We start from the raw sequence: 19892 nt of genomic DNA, 5'->3' as shown, positions 1-19892 counted from the left end.
TAGATATTTTTTTTTAGTATTCAAATTTGAAATTTCACCACCTGAGTATTATAAAGTTCTATGTCCACTTTTTTCTTACAAAATAAATATTTTTAGATAAATCAATCCTTCCAATTATGCATTCTTCCATATATCCGATACGAATGTTAAAATATAATTTGGAGTAAACTTTTATTTGCCTTATTATGGTGCGATCTCCTATCTAAAATGCATGAAAATTTATTTTTATAATGCCTTCCTGAGAAATTTTGAAAAATACATATAGAACACTACAATTTTCAAGACGATTTATCTATTTTTATTTCTTTGAGAAATTTACCGAACAGTGAAATCAATTATATGATCGAATTTGAGATATTAAGGTTTTGGATTAAATAAAATTTATCGAATTGTGGGACATTTTTGATTTTTTAAAAAAATTATGTTATCAATTCGTAGCCTCACGCCATTTGAATAAAAAATAAGTAACAAATAAAATAGCTGCCAATCAGGGTTTTCTTTTTACCCAGAAATCAAGTCCAAAAGAAAGTAGGACAATTTATACAATTTTTGGAAAATGTACCTTGAAAGTTCTTCCTCCAGGTCTTTTCTTGATTGAAAACCTTTTTCATGTTTGTGTTGGATTTTTCCTTTACCGATCGAATTATTTTATTGACTTTCTTCGATAGAACACTTTCATAAGTCTTTGATATTTTTCCCCTTTTCGATTGAACCTTTATTTTTTGATCGGACTTTTTCCATTTTTGATAGAGCGAAGGATCATTTGCTGCACAAACTCGAAAAGGATTAAATAAAGTTCTAGTGATAGGACTGGTGCAGCCATTCATAGATGCCATCAAGTTGTTTTTCAAAGGGATCTTTATGTACACTTATACTTGATGGCATCTATGAATCTCCTTTGTATTTTCAACGATGTCAAATTAGATTTATTAAATTTTTTCCAATATACGCCAGGACGTAAAATTCAACAACTATAAAATTATTTTTGAAGAGCCTTTTGTTTTAAAAAAAATACAATTCAATTTTACCCTCTTCAGCTCCCATGAGGGATTTAAATGTCCTATTGGGATATGGAATCCATGGGTATTTGGAATTTTCCAATTTTGTAACATTTATTGAGAGAGATTTATAAATTTGGAAAATCTGATTTAACTGAGATTCAGACAATTATTGCCATTAAATTTTGTTGTACTAATCAATTAATTATGAAAAACCAATATAATGAATGTAAATTAAGAATTAGTTTTTACAGTTATGGGAATAAATTTCCCGGATCAAATCAGATTTTTGTAATTTAATAATCTCTCTCAATGAACGTTTTAAGATAGAGAGATTTCCAAATTACGACATGAGTATATAGTTTGAAAAGTGTTGTTAAAGGCTCGATTATTAAAAACGGCCAATCCAATAATATTTATACGCAAGTTTTGAGATTTCTTTAATAGATTTTCGAACTATTCTGCAAACTATGGGATGAGTTAAATCTCCAGGCTTGTTTAATATTTTTGGTTAAAATATCGGTTTAGCAGTTAAAAATCGAGTCTTCTACCAATGAAATATAATAATACCTAAACTGATGATGCATTCATTAAAAGTGTACATCAATGCAAATAAGCTGGGGGCGCTATTTTGGTTACTCAGGCCAATTTTTTCCTATGTTTGGCGCAAAATTTATTAAAGATTTGCCTGATCATCGAGATCGAAAGGAATCAAGTTATCAATCTAAAATTCTTCAAAATCATCTTTAAAATTTCATCACCACAATATCCAATTCTTCCTATGTTATATCCAACTAACCATCCTTTAATTCTTATATGTCATTGCTAACAACACTAGTTTAAAAATTTAATATATTTACAAAGAATAATGTTTTATTTTCTAAAATAAATTATTTTAAAATTTATAATAGATTATTTAATTATTCTTTTTTAAAAGATAGATTATTTAATTATTCTTTTTTAAAAGATTAACCTTTTACAATTGACGTTCTTCCTTATGTGCCTTTTTTTACTGCAATAACTTTAATACGCTTTCAATTTAAAAAAATTTAATAATAAATGTTTAACGATGACGTATGCTTACAATTTTTTTTCAAAAGAATTTTTGCTAATATTTTAATATATGTAGTGATGTTTTCCAGTTACATTTTTAAAAAAAAATATTTCGTTACTTTTGAAAAATAAAATATATCTAGTAAACCATTTATTTTAATATAGTGACAAAAGTAACTGATTTCTTAATTTAATTAGTTCACTTTTTTAAATGCCGCAACTCGTAATTTTTTTTAAATATGATAAGTTACTTTTTAAAATATGTATTTATATCTCAGTCATTATTTTTATATGTGATTAAAATTTAAAATTGTTTTTTATTAAATATAATGCCACATTTACATCGCACTTCTTTAGAAAGTTTGTTTAATTCTAAAGGAAACTTATTTTTGGAGAAACACGATTATTCCTCTTTGAAAATAATATTTTTTTTAATCAATAAAGTCAACATAGAAATTTATTAAGCCTTTTATGAAATTAAATTTTATGTGTTATATCTAGTATTCTTTTTTCGGGGCTAATAAATATTTTTTTTTCATTTGCAATTAGTTTTGTTAAAGGGTCGATTTTTAAAAACGGATAACCCAATATTTTAAAAATATTAGTCTTGAGATTTTGCTCATAGATCGCAGAAGGGCTTCATGGTTTGTCTAATATTTTTTGGCTAAAATATGAGTTAGCCGTTTTGCCGTCAAATATTTCTTTATTTCATTTAAATTCCTTTAAATAAAAATTTGTAAATCGCCAAAATTAATTTGTATAATAAAAAATATACCAAGTTTTATAAATAATTTATGAAATAACTTTCAATATGACCATTCATTCATGATGTAACTGTAATTAATTATTCTTTTTAAACTAGTTACTTTTTAAGGGTGTAATAAATGATTATTTTCAATAAAAATTTTCGTTAGAATTGAAGTTATAATAACTCATTTTTTGGGAATTTTCGAAAGTAGTTTTGTGTTTTGATATACCGTTTCTGGCAATGTATTCGTATTGTATATGAATAAATTCATTCTTAGAGCTCTGGGATAAATCATTTTATATCTTTTATTGTTTTTCTACACTTACATATATATATATATATATATATACATATTTAAGTTTAAAAAAAATAATCCAATCTTTTAGTATAAAAAAGAGAAAATATTTTTGATGTATGGGCAGGGGAGATTAATGTCACCATTTGCTTATGAGGGTGTAGAAGTTGTATGGATGAATCATTTGCTTCTTATATTTTCAATTTTAATTTTCAAGACTCTTATAAAATAGTGTCAAAGTTCTCTATGAAACAAATTTTAAAAACCCATGGTGGACTTTAAAATAACCAAAATTTAAGAAATTCGAGCTTGAAATAAAGATGGGAAAAAATTAAAACCGGCTAATATTTTAAAAACTGACCTTTCTGTGTCAGTTTATAAGTGCTATTATATTCTTTAAAATATTATCTATATTATAATCTCCATTAGATATCCATAAATTTCTACCTGGCTTATCCAGAACCCCAACCTGGGCAATAAATTATAATGGGCCAGAAAATCTGTACAGATAATGGCCAGACAATTTATAAATAAAAAAAATCAGGCAGTACCTTACATATCTATTTTTTGGTTAAATTTTAAACCTTTTTAAAGCTCTGGAAGAGTGGAGAAGGCTTATTTCAGATAAAAATGAATATTTTATTTTAGATTTTCAGACCTAGAATGTAATGCAAAGCTATTCATTATTTATTTAGTTGGTAGACTTAGAATATGCCATACCTTATTCAAAAAAAAACTACTTTATTAGTTTAAACCCATTTTGATAAATTAACACAGAAATATAAGATAATCAAATAGTAAATTCTAATTTATTTTTAATAGGCCTATTACTGACTCTTACTCAAAAAATATGTTATACTGTAGCATGCTATCTTTAAGAGCTGCTTTGACAGATATTATCATAATAATATAATATTAAATGGGTGATAATGGCATATGAATTTTTAAAATCAGTCAATTTTATATTGTGTTCTTTTATTTAAAATAATCTCCATTTATAAATAATTTAACATTCATATAATAAAAATATAAATGCATTTTTTCAAATTTGTGGCAGATTAAATTTACGTTTAATATTAAATTTAGATAAATTGGTAAGGCATCCACTAATACATGTATATACGTTATTATCTATGACTGTTGATTCTATAGTTCTATTCTTTGGAAAATGTTTGTCATGAATGTTGATAAATTTGGATTTGATACAATCCTTGCAAATTAAATGCCCACATGGATTTATATTATACAATATTTTTTTATTAATATTGTAACAAAAACTACATAAAAACAAATCTTTATGTATCAGAGCATAAGTTAGTTTATCATGATCCAAATTTTTTACATTTAAAAAATCATTTTCAATACTGTTTATATTGTTACTGCTTTGATGTAATGATTTATTGATAAAATTATCAAATTTTGTAATCTTTTTTGTAGAACTTAATTTTGAACAATATTTCTCAACTTCACTTTTTAGTTTTTTGTTAAGAGATGGAAGATAATTATTGTCAAATGGTATTCCAGTAAAAGGGTCAATTGGAAAATTTCCAAATTTTTTTTGTTCATTCATAAGTTTATTTAAAGAAGTGATATCAATATAATGTCCTGATGGTAAAATGACAGGTTCTTTCATAATCTCATAAGTTAAAGAATCTAAAAAATTGGAATGTACAGAGGTATTTGATTTATAATTATCATTATTATTCAAATTTTTCATGGTTAGGTTTATAATCAATTTTTGCAACCATTTTTGAAATTTTAAAATTATCCAATAAAGAATTTAATGTATTTACATCATGTGGCTTTCCATATATCTGTATTGATTTCAAAACAACAGAGCTTGAATTATAAACACTCTTTAAACAAATTTTTAAACTAGATATATTTAATGTTTTTTGATTGTAAATTTTAAAAGGGAAAACAATTGATTCATTATTTAAACTGATTGCACTATTAGATAATATATCTAGTTTATCAAGGTTTTTTGTTTGAACTAATGGAACATAATTATTATTTTTAAATACTATGTATTTTTTTATACAGTTATCTGTAATATTTGAAAAATGATTAATATTTGTTTGAGCTAAAAAATAAAAACTATTTTCATCTATAGTTATATTGTTTTTAGACATATTGCCACCTTGTACCAATCCCCCATTCTTAGATGCTATATGTGAAGCAGATATTATAAAATCTTTGGTTCTTTGTTTACCAGATTGAGGTTCAAGGACAATTTGATTAAGATCTATGGGATATTTAAAATTTATATATAAATTAACTGGAGGTTTTATATAATATTCGGTTATATATCCATTAGAACGTTGTATATTATTTAAGGATATCAAATTAGTGGGTTCATATGAGTCTAAAGAGAGTTTGTCAGACCATATATTTTCTATAAAATGTGATGAATATAAAGATTGAGCAAGATCAAGAGACATCAATTAAATTCATTCATTCATTACCACGCCAATCACCCACCAGGAGTTGAAGCGTGCATCATGTATTTTCACTAGTATTAGATCCCATACATGATGTCTACCCGTTTTATTATAGTGGACGGTACCACTATGTAGCCTGTTAGCAAAGTGAAGAAGGAAGAAGTACAATAATGGTGATGTATTAGTTCCGTTTCCGGCAGAATAGTGTTAAGGAAAAAATAAAAATAATGTCATATAAAAAATGTACCTGCGTCCTTAAGTGGTATTTAGTGAGGCAACAAACAAATAACCCTTATATCTTGTTAAGTATTGAGAGTTTATGTTTAGTTTGCATGAAGAGTCTCTTCCTTGTTTGTTGTTCGGTGTGCCAAAAATATTGTATGTCCTGTAGATCTTGTATGTTCTGTGCCAATGGTATTTGGGTTCGTCCGATTTATTGCGTTATTATTATAGCCAGTTTATCTTCTCATTGCCTGTTATACAGCTAATATTTTCGTAATTGTTATCGTTATCGTCGCCGATATCGTGTGTCCAGAAAGGAAGGTCGTGGGTTATTAAAGGAAGGAAGGAAGTTAAGTTATGTTGTTGTTGTTCAGGTTATTATCATTATCAAATACACTTATTCCATTTATTGCAAGATCGTACAGGTGAAGAACGGTTGCGATATTAATTTAGGCCATATTTTAGCATGTATTGTAAATGTTCCTTTATGTGTTTCTTGTTTTTGCTAAGTGCCATGAAATCTGCAAACGAGAGGTTAATCAGGTCCATATCTTTCAGACATTTCGCCAACCAATAGTATTTAGGGGTTTTCCTCCTACCGTCAAGGCACCATTTCAAGGACGAGAATATCATATTTTCCTGCGAGTGTCTCAAGCTATGGCCTAGTAATTCTAGTCTCCTCATGGGTATGAGACGATTGATTGGTAGGATGTCGCATCTATTCCAGAGCGTTGTATTTGATGTGTTGTATGGGTAATACGTTTTGGTGATTCTTCTAAGGCATTTGTTTATAAAAGTCTGAATTGTGCTGATGTTACTTTTTGAGTCTTGCCAAGTCTCCAGGCCGTAGGTAAAAATGGGTACAATTAGGGACTTGAAGAGTCTTATTTTTAAATTAGTTGATATTTGGTTGGATGACCATAATTTCGACAGTTGATGATAGCGGAGTCTAGCATTATTCGTTCTCGATTTCGTATCTAAAAAGGTGAGGCCTAATGACGTTATCCTGGTTCCTAGGTATTTAAAATCTGACACTAATTCTATCGTATTACCCTCAAAGTTAAAGGGGTTTAAGTGACTCGCATCAGTATTTGAGGTGATTAGTTTGGTTTTTGTGTAGTTTACTCTTAGACCAAATCCATCACAGTTGTTGACAAATAATGATAAAATATTTCTTAATTTGTATTCTGAGTTGGCTAGAATACATACGTCGTCAGCATAACATAGAAAGTTTAAAGAGTTGTGCATATCATTGAGGTGTTGTTGCTCACTGTAATGTGTGTTGAGTGCATATTCCTGTTTAAAGGATTTATTTAGGATATCGTTCGTTATTACATTAAAAATAATCGGTGAAAAAATGCATCCTTGTTTGAGGCCTCTATTTGCTTTAAAAGGTTGCGACTTCATATTTAAATGCTGAGGAACTACGCTATGATTGTCGTAAATTATCTTAATTAGCGCTATCAGATGTTTATCTATTCCAATGTTTTCCAGCAAGGGCCATATCTTATTCTGAATTATGGAGTCAAAGGTTTGACTTAAATCAATCATCAGGGCAAAGATGGGGGATTTATGCATTCTGGCCTTTTCCAGCAGTGAGGCGCTTACTTTGCATGATGAGGTATTTAATTTAAATACGAATTATATGATAACTTTTGAAGAAAATAAATTAGGACATTTAAATATTTCCAACATTTATTGATTAACTTAATTATAATGTAGCTAAGAATAAAATGACCATTTGGCTGAAATTATATTAAAAATAGATTTTCATAAGTAAACAAATTATACTCTTTATTTATAGCAAATCTCCAATATTGAAGATTCACAAATTGTATTATCTCCTCATCCAATCCCCGGTTCTAGTGAGGCACTTACTTTGCATGAGGCATTATATTTAAATAAAATTTATATAATGACTTTTGAAGGGAATAAATTATGAGGATATTCAAAGTCCAAGTCTTATTCAGCTATACAAAAAAAAGGAACCAAATGACCCTTTTCACTTTATATTATTTAGGATGACAAATATTTTGATAAATTTCATAATTGCTGTAGGCCCTTGTCAGCCATGTACAAATAAATTTCAATATCCTGTTACTAACAAGAGGTTTTAAATAATATTTATTTTCATTAATTTTTACCCATCCATTATTTCTATACCAATATATTTTTTTTTACTTTTTAAACAGGAGCATGAATATAACCTATTATAGAAAGGTTAATATAGATGGTTCCCTCAACCCCAGAAATTGGCTATCTTATAGCACTACTTTAGACAAAGTCTTTTGTCTATATTGTATTATGTTTGGTGGCCCTAAGTCCAATACTTTTTGGACTCAACATGGGGTAAATAATTGGAAAAACATAAAGCGTGACTTAGAGAGACACGAATCATCTTCTCTTCATAAAGATTGTGAATATGCAAACATGACTTGGCTTGCAAATAAACGCATTCAAGATCATTTGCTATCAAATAAGCTTGATATAATCATGGAAAATCGTAATATAGTTCATAATATTATCAATGCCATTATGTACCTTATAAAATGTAATATAGCCTTTTGGGGTTATAATTCGAATGAAGATAATTTTATGTGTCTCATAAAATTAATGGCAAAAACGGTTCCAACTTTACGTGCATACATGGATAACAACGAAAAATTGCGGAGAAAAAAATCAGATAAAATTTCGAGACCTTATATAAATTTACTGTCATATGGCCACGTGAAAAAAATAACTGAAATTATTAAGATAAAAATAACAAAAAGCATTATTCAAACAATTAAAGAGAATCGTGCCTATAGCATCATATTAGATGGAACATATGATGTGTCTAAAAAAGAATGCATAGCTTTGCTTGTACGGTATATAGAAGATGATCTGCATCCACATCCTGTAGAAAGGATCATACATGTTTTTACAACATCAGAAACCACTGGGGAAAATATAAAGAAACATGTTTTTTCTAAGTTTAATGATCTTGGTCTTCCTCTTGATTATTTGGTTGGACAAAGATGGATGGTGCAGGGAATATGAGAGGAGTATACAAAGGAATGCAGGCTTTAATATTGAAAGAGGCTCCAAAAGCCATCTATATTTGGTGCCATGCACATCGGCTAAATTTAGTAGTTGCTCATGTTTGTGGATGCAAAATTGAAATGAAAAAGGCAATGGGAATATTAGATGAGTTATATAATTTTATGAATGGAGTTAGACGTCAAGGTGTGTTTGTTAAATATCAAATGAGAAAGTCCAAGAAATCTCTTAAAAGAATTAAAAACACAACAAGGTAAATAAAATATTTTTAATGAAACTTGAAACTTATATATTTTCAGAAATTGGTCATCATCCTACAAATCTGTAGAAATCTTTTTAGATGTTTATGAACATATTTTAGCATCATTAGTTGAATTAAAAGATTCTAATGACCCAAGCACCTCTTCCATTGCCGATGGGTTATTATCAAGAATTAAAGATGAAAATTTTATATTAAGTCTTTTTATTTTGAAAGAAATATTGAAATGTACACATGAGGCTTGTATTGAAATGCAGGCAGTTGGTAATGATTTGGCTTTGGTAACCAAATTAATACAACATACAAAAAATAAATTACAAAAACTAAAAGGTTAATATTAGTTACTATTTCTATAAATAATTTTAAAATATAGCTAATGGAGACAATATATTTTTAAAATTACATTCCTTATCTAATAGTTTTTTGAAAAAGAATAATGTAATAACTGATTTGTATAATATGAAATCAATATTCAAATTGGATCAAACAGAATTCAATAATTATGTTGAACAAAAAAAAAACAAGTTGAATAAATTAAAAAAATTTAAATTATTATTTATTATTATATATATAGAACTGAAATATTTTTCCCTGTTCTAAATGCAATAATTAATCACCTAAATGATCGATTTAATTATGATTGTTTAAATTTTTTATCACAGATATCCATTTTTACTCCCGCTGGAATTATGGATAATGAAAAAATAGAAGGATGGCAAATATCCGAAATTTGTAATACTTATCAATTGGATGTCCAAAACATTGTTGATGAATATAATGATTTTCGCTCTTTATATTTGGAGTCTCAATCAATCATTTTTTGCGAAGATCTTTTAAAAGTTAAAAAGAATGACGCGTTATATATTGATGAAAGTAATTTATTGATATTTTATTTGTAATTGTATATAATTAAAGGTATTGCAAACGATCAAATTACCAAAGAAAATATCAACAGCGAAATCATGACCAAAATAAAAAAATGGATAAAATTTTCTTTTATATTACCATACCGACTTTTAAATCAATTAAATTCTTATTCAAATTTAAATTTATTATATAAATATTTATTAACCCTTCCTACAACTTCCTGTTCAGCCGAAGGAGCCATGAGTAAAGTAAAAATTAACAAAACTCGAATGCGGAATAAAATTTCGGACCCATTTTTAGAAAATTTACTGTTAATATCCAGCGAAATTGATGTTTTTGAAAAATTTACAATTGATGATATTATAACACAATTTGCTTTAACATCAATAAGGTTATCCAAATTATTAATAAAATAATTAATGTATCTTTTTCACAGCGAATATATAGGCTTTTAAATAATGTATATTTAATTTAACATTTTATAATTTCAATGCAAAATATACTATAATTCATTTTATTCTAATATTTTATATAATAGCTCTATTTACAATACATGTTTTTAATTATGTGGAATCAAGCTAAATATACCTCTTTAAATTTATTCGTCTTATATTTTTTACAATATTTTAGATCTTTTTCATAGAAATATTAATATGTTATCTCATTTAATTCACTTATATATATTTTATGAAAATAAAGTGAATACCAAATTATGAAAAGATTGCATTATTTAAATAAAAGTTCATTATCACTTACAAATTTTTAAATTTTTTTTCCCTTGTAAGGTTATAAATGGTGGCAGATAAGATTTTTTAAATAAAATCACTATACCATCGTAGGTCTGTAAATTTCGCGGCCGAAGGCCGCAGGATTTTTTTTAGGTGGGTATGGGTAGATTTTGGAGGGGGTTGCCTCCATCAAATTTTCTGCCATGTAGACGCTGTTTTCCAGAATGACCTTAAGTGCCATGGTCAACTCCGTAGTATTTCTGCCCTTCCTGTATGATGTGATACCATTAGAAAGGAATCTGTTAATGATTGGTTTAATTCTGACTGATATGATGTATGTGAACATTTTTAGTGTGACTGGAATTAGTGCAATACCTCTGTAATCTTTAAGGCAGTTTGGGGACTTATTTTTAGGGAAGTTTAGTATAATTGATGTCATCCATTCGTCAGAAAACTTGCCCGTATTCCAAATCTCCCTAAAGAGGGGAAGTAGTAAGCTGGCACTTAGGTCTACCTCTATCTTCCAGAGTTCTGCAAAAATTCCATCAGCTCCAGCAGCTTTATGCATTTTTAGACGTTTGATGGCACCGACTATATCAGACTTGTTCAAATTCCGATTGGGTGATTGGAAGGGGTAGTCACATCTAGGTCTAGGCCATCTCGTTTTGTAGAGGTTTATGTAGTGGTCTATCCATAAGTCTAATTGTTCCTTAGGGTCAGTTATAATCTTGTTGTTGTTTAATTGTAGTCTTGGTAAAGGATTGGTTTTAAAGGTGGTGAGTAGTTTTAGAGATTGGAAGGCCTTATAAATATTATTATTATCAAAATTGAATTGGATAGAATTCGATAAGTTAGCAATAAACAGTCTTTTGTCAGCTCTTATGCGGTGGGTAATGTATCTCCTGTGATGTCTTGCGAATTAATGGTGGGATATATTTGTTGTAAGATTCTTAATTATTTGTATTGTTGAAGGGGTGAGCCACTCTCCTGCGCTTGGTGCGTGGTCTTAAGCATGATGTTATACTACCTAATACATTCTGCTTAATGTCCTTCCAGGTCAGATTTGGGTTTATCATGCCATTTGCTGAGTTTCTCCATGATATTAATTTAGAGACGAACTCTTCTTTCACCTCTAAGTCATTTAGTTGTGCCAAGTCTTTTCTAGCTATGTATTTCACAGTGGTGAGACTGTTCTGTCTAGTGTGGTTTGGGAAGATACTGCTGTTAATTTTGAGTTCACAGCCCAGTGGATAATGATCAGTAAAAAGTGTAAGGTTAAGTTTACTGATTACCCTGATGTCTTTCACCCATTTGAAAATCTTAGTGGAAATTATAAAGAAATCTATCTGTGAGGTAGTGCCAAAGGAAGGGCTCTTGTAAGTCATGATGTGATGAGTTGGATGATTGAAGAAAGTATTACCAATTTTCAAGTTGAAAAACTCGCAGATTTCTATTAACCTTTTACCGTTTAGGGTTCGTGCTTTGTATTAATGTGGCGTTTCCAAGGCAGGAAGAGTTCTTAGATTTACCTACCGAAGCATTGAAGTCACCTGCTAGAATGATGCCATCCCGATGCGGTAGTTCCTTTAAGACATTCTCCAATTCCATATAGAAAACGCTATCATTGTGAGGCGCGTATATATTAAACAAATGGACTTTTTTGTATCCTAAGTTTAGGGTAAGGCAGCATATTCGGCTGGAAATTGGGTTGAAGCTTACGAGTCTTATTAGTTTATTATGTATCATAATCGCCACCCCAGCCCATACGTGTTCTGCATTTGAGCTGCAATATAAGGTGTAATCTAATAGGTTCCTTACCTCAGTTACTTTAAGGTGGGTCTCCTGTAAAAGGAGGATATCGTAATGTTGGTCTTTCATAATTTGTCTAAGTATAGTTTTTTAATTTTATTCTTAAACTGAATTGATTTACCCGAAAATAAAGTGATTTCCATAATTAACGGTATTCAAATGATCATTCTGACGTGCAATGTATTAAAAAGTTTTATTTTTATATATAGTATGTCCACAAATTATTATTTTATAATTAAAAAGACCGGTGTGGCTCTGAGATTCTATATCATACTGGCACATAGGAAATTAATGTTTGATAAACTTTTGGAGAAAAATTCATTGTTTTGTTGAAAAGGATTAGACGTGGGTAGTGTTGTCGTTAGAAGCCGATTTTTAAAAACGGCTAACTCAATATTTCATCCAGAAAAATATTACGCAAGCCTGAAGAATCTGCTCATAGAAGGAACAAAGGTTTATACCAAAATTTTAAGGTTTATGCAATATTTTTCTGTCTAAAATATTGAGTTAGCCGTTTTGAAAAATCGCCTCAAAACGAGCTATTTGATAACATTAGGCATGGGCAAGTATTTTTACACTCTTTTAGCTAATAAAGATATTACTTCCTCCTACCATAAGAGGTCAAAATTAGCAAAACAAAATTGGCTAAAAATAAAAACTATAAAAGTTTTTCTCAAAAATTTGTAATATTTATATCATTTTTAAATTTTTTTGCAATTTTGTTTATTATAGCATATTGTATTTATTTTTATTTTTGGAGGGTGGGAGAAAGAGAGGGAGGGAGGGGGGGGGACTTAAAATGATATTTATAGATTTGACAAATTTCCTGGAATGGAAGGGATTTTTTTCATTTTCCCCTCTCTTGATAACATTAATAACTGTAAAGTTTCATTTTTGTATAATCTGTATACACTTTTATTTTATTATAATTTGAGCATATTTATTAAATTTGTATATTTTGTCATTACAGAATATTAAGATTTATATAAGTGACGTAGTTCGTATTTGTTTTTTAGCGAAATGCTCAAGAGTTCAAATTGTAAATTTGGTCCAACAAATACTTCGTTGAACTTTAAATTTTTTTTAAATTGAAATCAGTGATATATATTAATTTTGATTTGAGTCATCCGGCTTTACATAAATTTGTAATCTTAAAAGTTAAAATATTTGCTCTGCATTTGCGATTGTTGGACTAAGGTTAGCATTACTTGTTTAAATTTTGTAAAGTTGTTATTAGTCTTTCTTTTTTGATAATTAATATCTTCATAACCAACTATTATTTAAAATATAGAAAATATAACTATATAAAGTTTTTTTTAATTTTTCCCCATTTCCATATTTAAAAGATACGCATTTTTTATATCTTCCCCCAACGGCTAACACACATTTTTTTAATTGCTAATCTACACAACAATAAATAAGAAATTTTATATTTGGTTCTCCTATGTATATATATTTATAAAAATGGCACCAAATTATCCAATTTGCATGATTTTTTGATTTTCTTTAAAAAAAAATATGAAATGGTTTCAATTTGCCTACCGAACATATATTTTTTAACATAGTAAAAATAGTATTTATTTCTTTTAACTGATAAAAATGAAATTACTAGAAAATTGGGGAAGATAATATTAATAAAAATACTTAAAATTATTTAATTTTATGTGATAATCTTTTTTAAAAAAATTGCAAGTGGCAGAATGCTCTCATTGCTTCTGTTTACCCTTCGTAACTATGTTACATGCCGATTTTATTTAATTAATTGATACATAAAATAATAAAATGAAATGAAAGATAAAGATAAGAATAATAATATTAAAATTATGGTAGATTTATATAACTCGCGAACAACTAGGAGCAAAAGCAGAGCATAAACCTGAAGATTTTGAGAAGGCCCATATTAAATATGTTTCGTGAGTATAAGGTTACCTTTATATTTCTCCAATATTCGAATTATATTCGCCTAAAATAATTTCTGATTATTTGTAAAAAATTTATTCCTAATTTTATAATCATTATTCGATTCATTCAGATTCGAATTTGTAGAATAATTTTAAAATTATAAAATACAAAATTTTATTATTAAGAAAATAAATTTAAAATTCTTTTAGCTATTATTTATTTAGGTTTTCTGAAGTCATTTCAAAACTGTTGTGATCGATCTACTTATTCTCGATTTAATTTTTTATATACTTTTAAAAGTCTAGTTTAAAATGATAATCAGTTTTTTATCACGAATATTTTTTGAAGAAAGTGTGAAAAAAAAAGATTTGAGTAGACAAGAGTTATTATATAAATTTTTGGGATTTTAATGAAATGTATTATAATGCATTTGGAATAAAAATTATTCGCGAATAGTAAATATAATACCACAAATTGTTTGGTACAGTTCTCCCATAAGCTTATATCTATTAATACTCAATTTTAATATTGAATATGCAGGTTATGGTTTTTATGTTGTTTGAATTTGATATTATTTTTCCTAGACTTTAATTTATTAACTTTATTAGAAGGATTTTAGCAGGTCTATATTTTAAATATTGTTTGTATAAAATGACTATCTAAACAGGATATTTATTAGCAAGAATAATTAAAAATGCGATGCAAATGTATCGTCATTGATTCTAAACAAAAACATTTGATAATCCACTTGTCTAATTTATCCATACTTTTACTACGGGTTTCCTTCTGAAGGATGTATTTATCAAATCCTAAAACCACATAAATAATCTATTTAATGTTTTAAATGAAAGAGTTGGAAAGACGGATTGGCGAAAATACTGATCAGACTAAGGAATCTCTTTTCCTACGGCAAAAACTTGCTACCACGATCATTTGCTCTATGTTTTATTTCGTCCATTCCTCCTTATACTTTCTTTTCTTCCTTCTCCTTCCTAGCTTCTCTTTATTATTTTTTTTATGACATCTTTTTTTAAAAATTCTTATCCTTTTGTTCTCCTAAATCCTATTTTTATACTTATCGCCTTTATTTTAGAAAAATATAGTTATATGCCTTTATAATATATTATATTAGCTATATTTACTCAAATAACAATTGAACGGAAAAATACAAGGTATTTAATGCTAGAAACCTTGATTAACGACATATTGACTTATCTTTTATGGGAAAGAGGGGGGGGGGGGTCAATAGATGATTAACATATCATTATCAAAGCAATATATGTATTTTAATTTTTTTAGATTTAATATAAAGATCAGTATATTATTTCATCCATAATACATCTGGTATTTAAACTGACCTTTGATAATGCTTTTCGCAGAATTAAATAATTAAAAATGATCTACATATTGGAAAAAACTCGTATAAAAAACCAAAAAATGTAAAAGCTTCAGAACAGAGAACTTTTATTCAGTTTTTTTTTGATTAGCCGAAAATATGGACTGATGACATCAAAAAATAAAATTAAAGATAAAACGTTAAATATTTTTATCAAATTTCTTCAAATAAGTAGCGAAATATACAAAATATGATAAAAATATAATAATTTTACATACATTTTTCTATACTTCGTCACTAATTCGCGCTAAATGGGTGAGGCGGAATGCGTTTTTAGGGTAGCAAATTCAGAGTTAAGTATAGGTTTTATTTATTAAATTCAATATTTATTTATGTTTAATATTCATTATAATATTTTAGATATTATTGAACGAAGAGTATTCGATTTATCACCATCCATTAACCATTTTATTGATGGACAGCCGAAATGGTGTGAAATTGAATCGAAACTAGACTAAGAAACAGAACCGTTTAAAATATTTAAAAGTTAGTTTTAAAAAAATTATGATTAATGGGGGAGGGGTGTTACGAAATGAGATACCCCCATAAGGGAGTTCGCTTCATTAGTTCGGGAGGTGGGGGGGGGGCATAGAGTGCACTGAATAACTCCCTATTTCAAAATAATTATTTATTATTATTATTGAATTAAATAAATATTTCGTTTATTTTTAAAAAAGGAAATTTTCATCATTTTTTCATCACTAAAAATTCATTACTTTTATTTATATTTATTAATAAAAAAATTTTAAGAAAAATAAAAAGAGTAGAAGAGGCAAAAAAAACATAAAATAATATTCCTATTTGATCTTTATTCTTTAACAATTAGTTAACTTTTAAAGAAAGAAATAAAAAAAAATATTTCATTTAGTATTCTTTTAAAATTTAGTTTTATAATAATCGAGGTGAAAGGTCGTCATTTAATACGATTTCTCAAATCTTAAGAAAAAATAAAAATATAGCATCAAATCATTAATATTTTGTTATATTAAAAATTGTTTTTAAATTGAAAATGATTAAAATTTTTATTTAAAACATAATATGTAACCTGAATCTAGATTTTATGCTTGACTTAAACAATTAAGAAAATGAAAAATCATATATTGTCGTTTTTTTTAATAGTTTACTTTTATGCGTTATATTTTTAAAAAAATATTTTTTTTATAATCGTGATTTCATTAAATTATATGTTATAAGATGTGTTCAAAGTGCGAGTTCTTAACCCAACCTCCCGCCCCTGACTGACTATGCTACGGGTGGGCAGATTAAAATATTTAAAGCATTGAGCGGGTGAACGGGTGGGGTTGAAAATATTTTTAAAACGAATGAGATGACCGAGCGAGCGCTCGCTTTAAAAACTAACCCTATTACAGAGCTTATAGATAAATCCTTGTTTTTAAATTTGTTTTTAATTAATATATTTTATCAGTTTTGTGATAATGTGAATTCAGTTTGTTAAGACAACGATGCATTCGATTTGGAAAGCATAATTATAAATTTTGATCTCATTTCTTTTAATATTTCATTAGCAAATGAAGATTCAAGTTTATGCTAAAGTAATAACAATCTCAAAGAAATTTAACTTTAGAGGTCTCTCTTTTGGTTTTAAAAAATTCAAGCTGAAATAAAGAAAGTATTTGTAATTTTATTTGTATCACATTTATAATCAATTTTTTTAAAAATATAATTTAGGCTTTAAAAGGATGTCTATGTTTTGTTTTCGCATTTGGTTTATCAGGCAACTTACTGAACGTTTTAGGATCAATTAAGTTCATAAAGAAAGAAGATATTTTTAAAAGCTACCATAGAATATATCAAGAAACCTGGGAATGGTATAATTTAAAGAACCTTAACTAGATTTAAATAATTCCTTCAAATTTCCCTGTCAAATTATTTATATATTTTTTTGCCTTGCCGAGGTTTTATCTCTAAATTAAACCCGATATTTTTGAAATTTTAATCAGGGCCTGGGCAGGATTTTTAAATTTTGGGTCATTCTAAATATCATTTTGAAAATAATTTAAAAATGGACATTGAAAATATGGGATGTGAATGAAATGATAGATGTAACATGACGCCATTTTTTTAAACTGAGCGATAGATATTTTATTTAAAAATCGGGTTGACTCGGGTTGTATTATATTATTTTTTTAATTCCGATTCGGGATGGTGTAATTTATATTCTGTCCCGATTTAAAAAATCGTAACATTTTAAGGCCCGGACCAGGTCTGAAGATCTCGGATATATAATGCTAAATTTTTATATAATCATATTCAATATTTTAGATGGAACATATGATTTATTTACAATCTTGGCCTAGATAAACGTAAAATTTTTAACAACAATAAATCCCCTTCCTCCATTCCGATTGCGTTTATAGAATAACTACATCAAATCTTAAGAAAGAAAAAAAAATTTAACCAAGATTTTTTTTAACCCCCTTTTTTAAGGGTCAACTCATTACCTGGCTGGTAACTGCCATATTAATTTAACCTCGTAGTACAGAAATGGTCGCGAAAAAATTTGCTACGTTAGGAAATCGAACCACAAACCCCTCGTTTTACTTTATAGCTCTCAACACACTAGCACCCCCCCCCCTCCCCATTGCTATCATTATAATGAAAAAAAATTCCTTTTTATTTATTTATTAATAATTTAAATAACATTGTTTCAAATTTGACATCGTTATCGAATAAAACGCATTCCGGTTTCCCCTTCAGTTTCTTCAGTGAATTTTCTTAGGTACATTACTTTATACAATATTTCTTCTTTTTTTAAAAATTAGCTCTTACGCTGAATTTATAGTAAGCGTGATTTGCGCTAGCCGTGTGAAATTAATCGCTAACCAAATCACAGCTAATTCATCATGACAATAATATTTTTTTGGTATATACGTTAACAACTGTCACGACGTCACCATTTCGCTGAGTATTTATAAAAAGCCTGTCATTTATTGTCTTGGTTATGTAAGTTACGTAACTAAAAATTTTGCATCGATGATCCGCGTTTACTATAAACGAGATAAGTATTATCAACTAGGCCTTAGGCCGCATTTACAGTAAAAACGTTTTGTTCAAACGTTGCGTTATTACAGCTTATTCAGTTTTAAACACCTATTTAAGATAAAGCTATAACAGAGATAATTATTTTATATAATATTCAAGAAAAATCATATATCTTTTTTTTATCGAATTCACTATTGTGTCTCATACTTTTTATCAAGGCAATCGCAACATATGTTTTTTCCCAAATTTTATCATAGCGTTATCATCACAAAGCTCCATATTTATGAATAAGTTCGTACCTATTGGCGTAATTTTGTAATAACGCAACGCTTAAAGATATCGCGTTTATTATAAATGAGACCTTCTCAACATATAAAATACTTCTTTTTTTTGAAAAAAATTAAATTTATAGCACAATATTGTCACATTTAAATTTTACAATGTAAGTTATATGAATAAGGAAAACATTCGGCGAAATCACTTGTTTTTTAAAAAATAGATTTTAAAGAAAATAAAGAAAAAAGATGGAAAAAAAACTGGCAATAAATTTATAACATAAAAATAAATTATAATATAAATAATATTCAAATTTAAATATTTACAAAGGAAAACAAATTCCGCATATTATTCGTTTATGTTAGTAATTTTTAATTAACATCTAAATTTTACCTCATCCATTTTAAGTGAATAAAGTGTTTTAATTTCAAAATATTTTTAAAATTGTTAACGGGTATTGTTTAATACGCGTCCGATTTTTTTTGGTGGGTGAGCTTTATTTTCCATTCTATTTTTTGAATAAAAAAAAATATATAAATACCGAGATGATATAATATAATATCTAAAATATTGTTATAAACTACCATAAACTAATGTTGTTAAAACGGCTCGATAGCCGATTTTTTTAAAACGGCTTAACTCAATATTTTATCTAGATTTACGCAAGCCTGAAGATTTATCTCCATACATCAAACACAAAGGTTTGGACATCTATTAGCCAAATCTCGAGGTTCAGTATATTTTTTTTCTTTGGAAACGACTCCTACAAATTTCTGGGGCGGATGTAGGACTCTTTACGTGCTTACATTCATTAATTTAACGAATCAAAATTTATGAAACAAATCAATCAGTTTTA

General features: G+C 27.7%; 1 protein-coding gene and 1 long non-coding RNA gene across 3 annotated transcripts; both read left to right on the top strand.

Moving 5' to 3' along the window:
• The first annotated feature begins 7351 nt into the window (after nucleotides 1-7351).
• LOC135929913 (uncharacterized) lies at nucleotides 7352-8243 on the top strand. The gene is made up of 3 exons (XR_010572665.1): nucleotides 7352-7378; nucleotides 7562-7867; nucleotides 7950-8243. It is a non-coding gene; the product is annotated as an uncharacterized LOC135929913 (long non-coding RNA).
• Nucleotides 8244-8366: 123 nt separating this feature from the next.
• Nucleotides 8367-10495, top strand: LOC135929808 (zinc finger MYM-type protein 1-like). Of its 2 annotated transcripts, XR_010572641.1 has the most exons (5): nucleotides 8367-9049; nucleotides 9096-9385; nucleotides 9429-9579; nucleotides 9718-9928; nucleotides 9971-10495. XR_010572641.1 is itself a non-coding variant. In XM_065466530.1 (4 exons), the coding sequence occupies exons 1-4, from the start codon at nucleotides 8775-8777 to the stop codon at nucleotides 9761-9763; spliced, it is 762 nt and encodes a 253-aa protein (XP_065322602.1). In that variant the 5' UTR covers nucleotides 8367-8774; the 3' UTR covers nucleotides 9764-10495. The 2 variants fall into 2 exon arrangements, 1 of the variants encoding a protein (XP_065322602.1); XM_065466530.1 differs by having other exon boundaries at nucleotides 9718-10495.
• The last annotated feature ends 9397 nt before the right edge of the window (nucleotides 10496-19892 follow it).

The sequence above is a fragment of the Gordionus sp. m RMFG-2023 genome, chromosome 5 (assembly GCF_954871325.1).
Source record: "Gordionus sp. m RMFG-2023 chromosome 5, tfGorSpeb1-WG-v2, whole genome shotgun sequence".
Classification (NCBI taxonomy): Eukaryota; Metazoa; Nematomorpha; class Gordioida; order Chordodea; family Parachordodidae; genus Gordionus; species Gordionus sp. m RMFG-2023.
The sequence above is the reverse complement of the archived record's forward strand: the minus strand, read 5'-3'. Positions and strand labels throughout refer to the sequence as shown.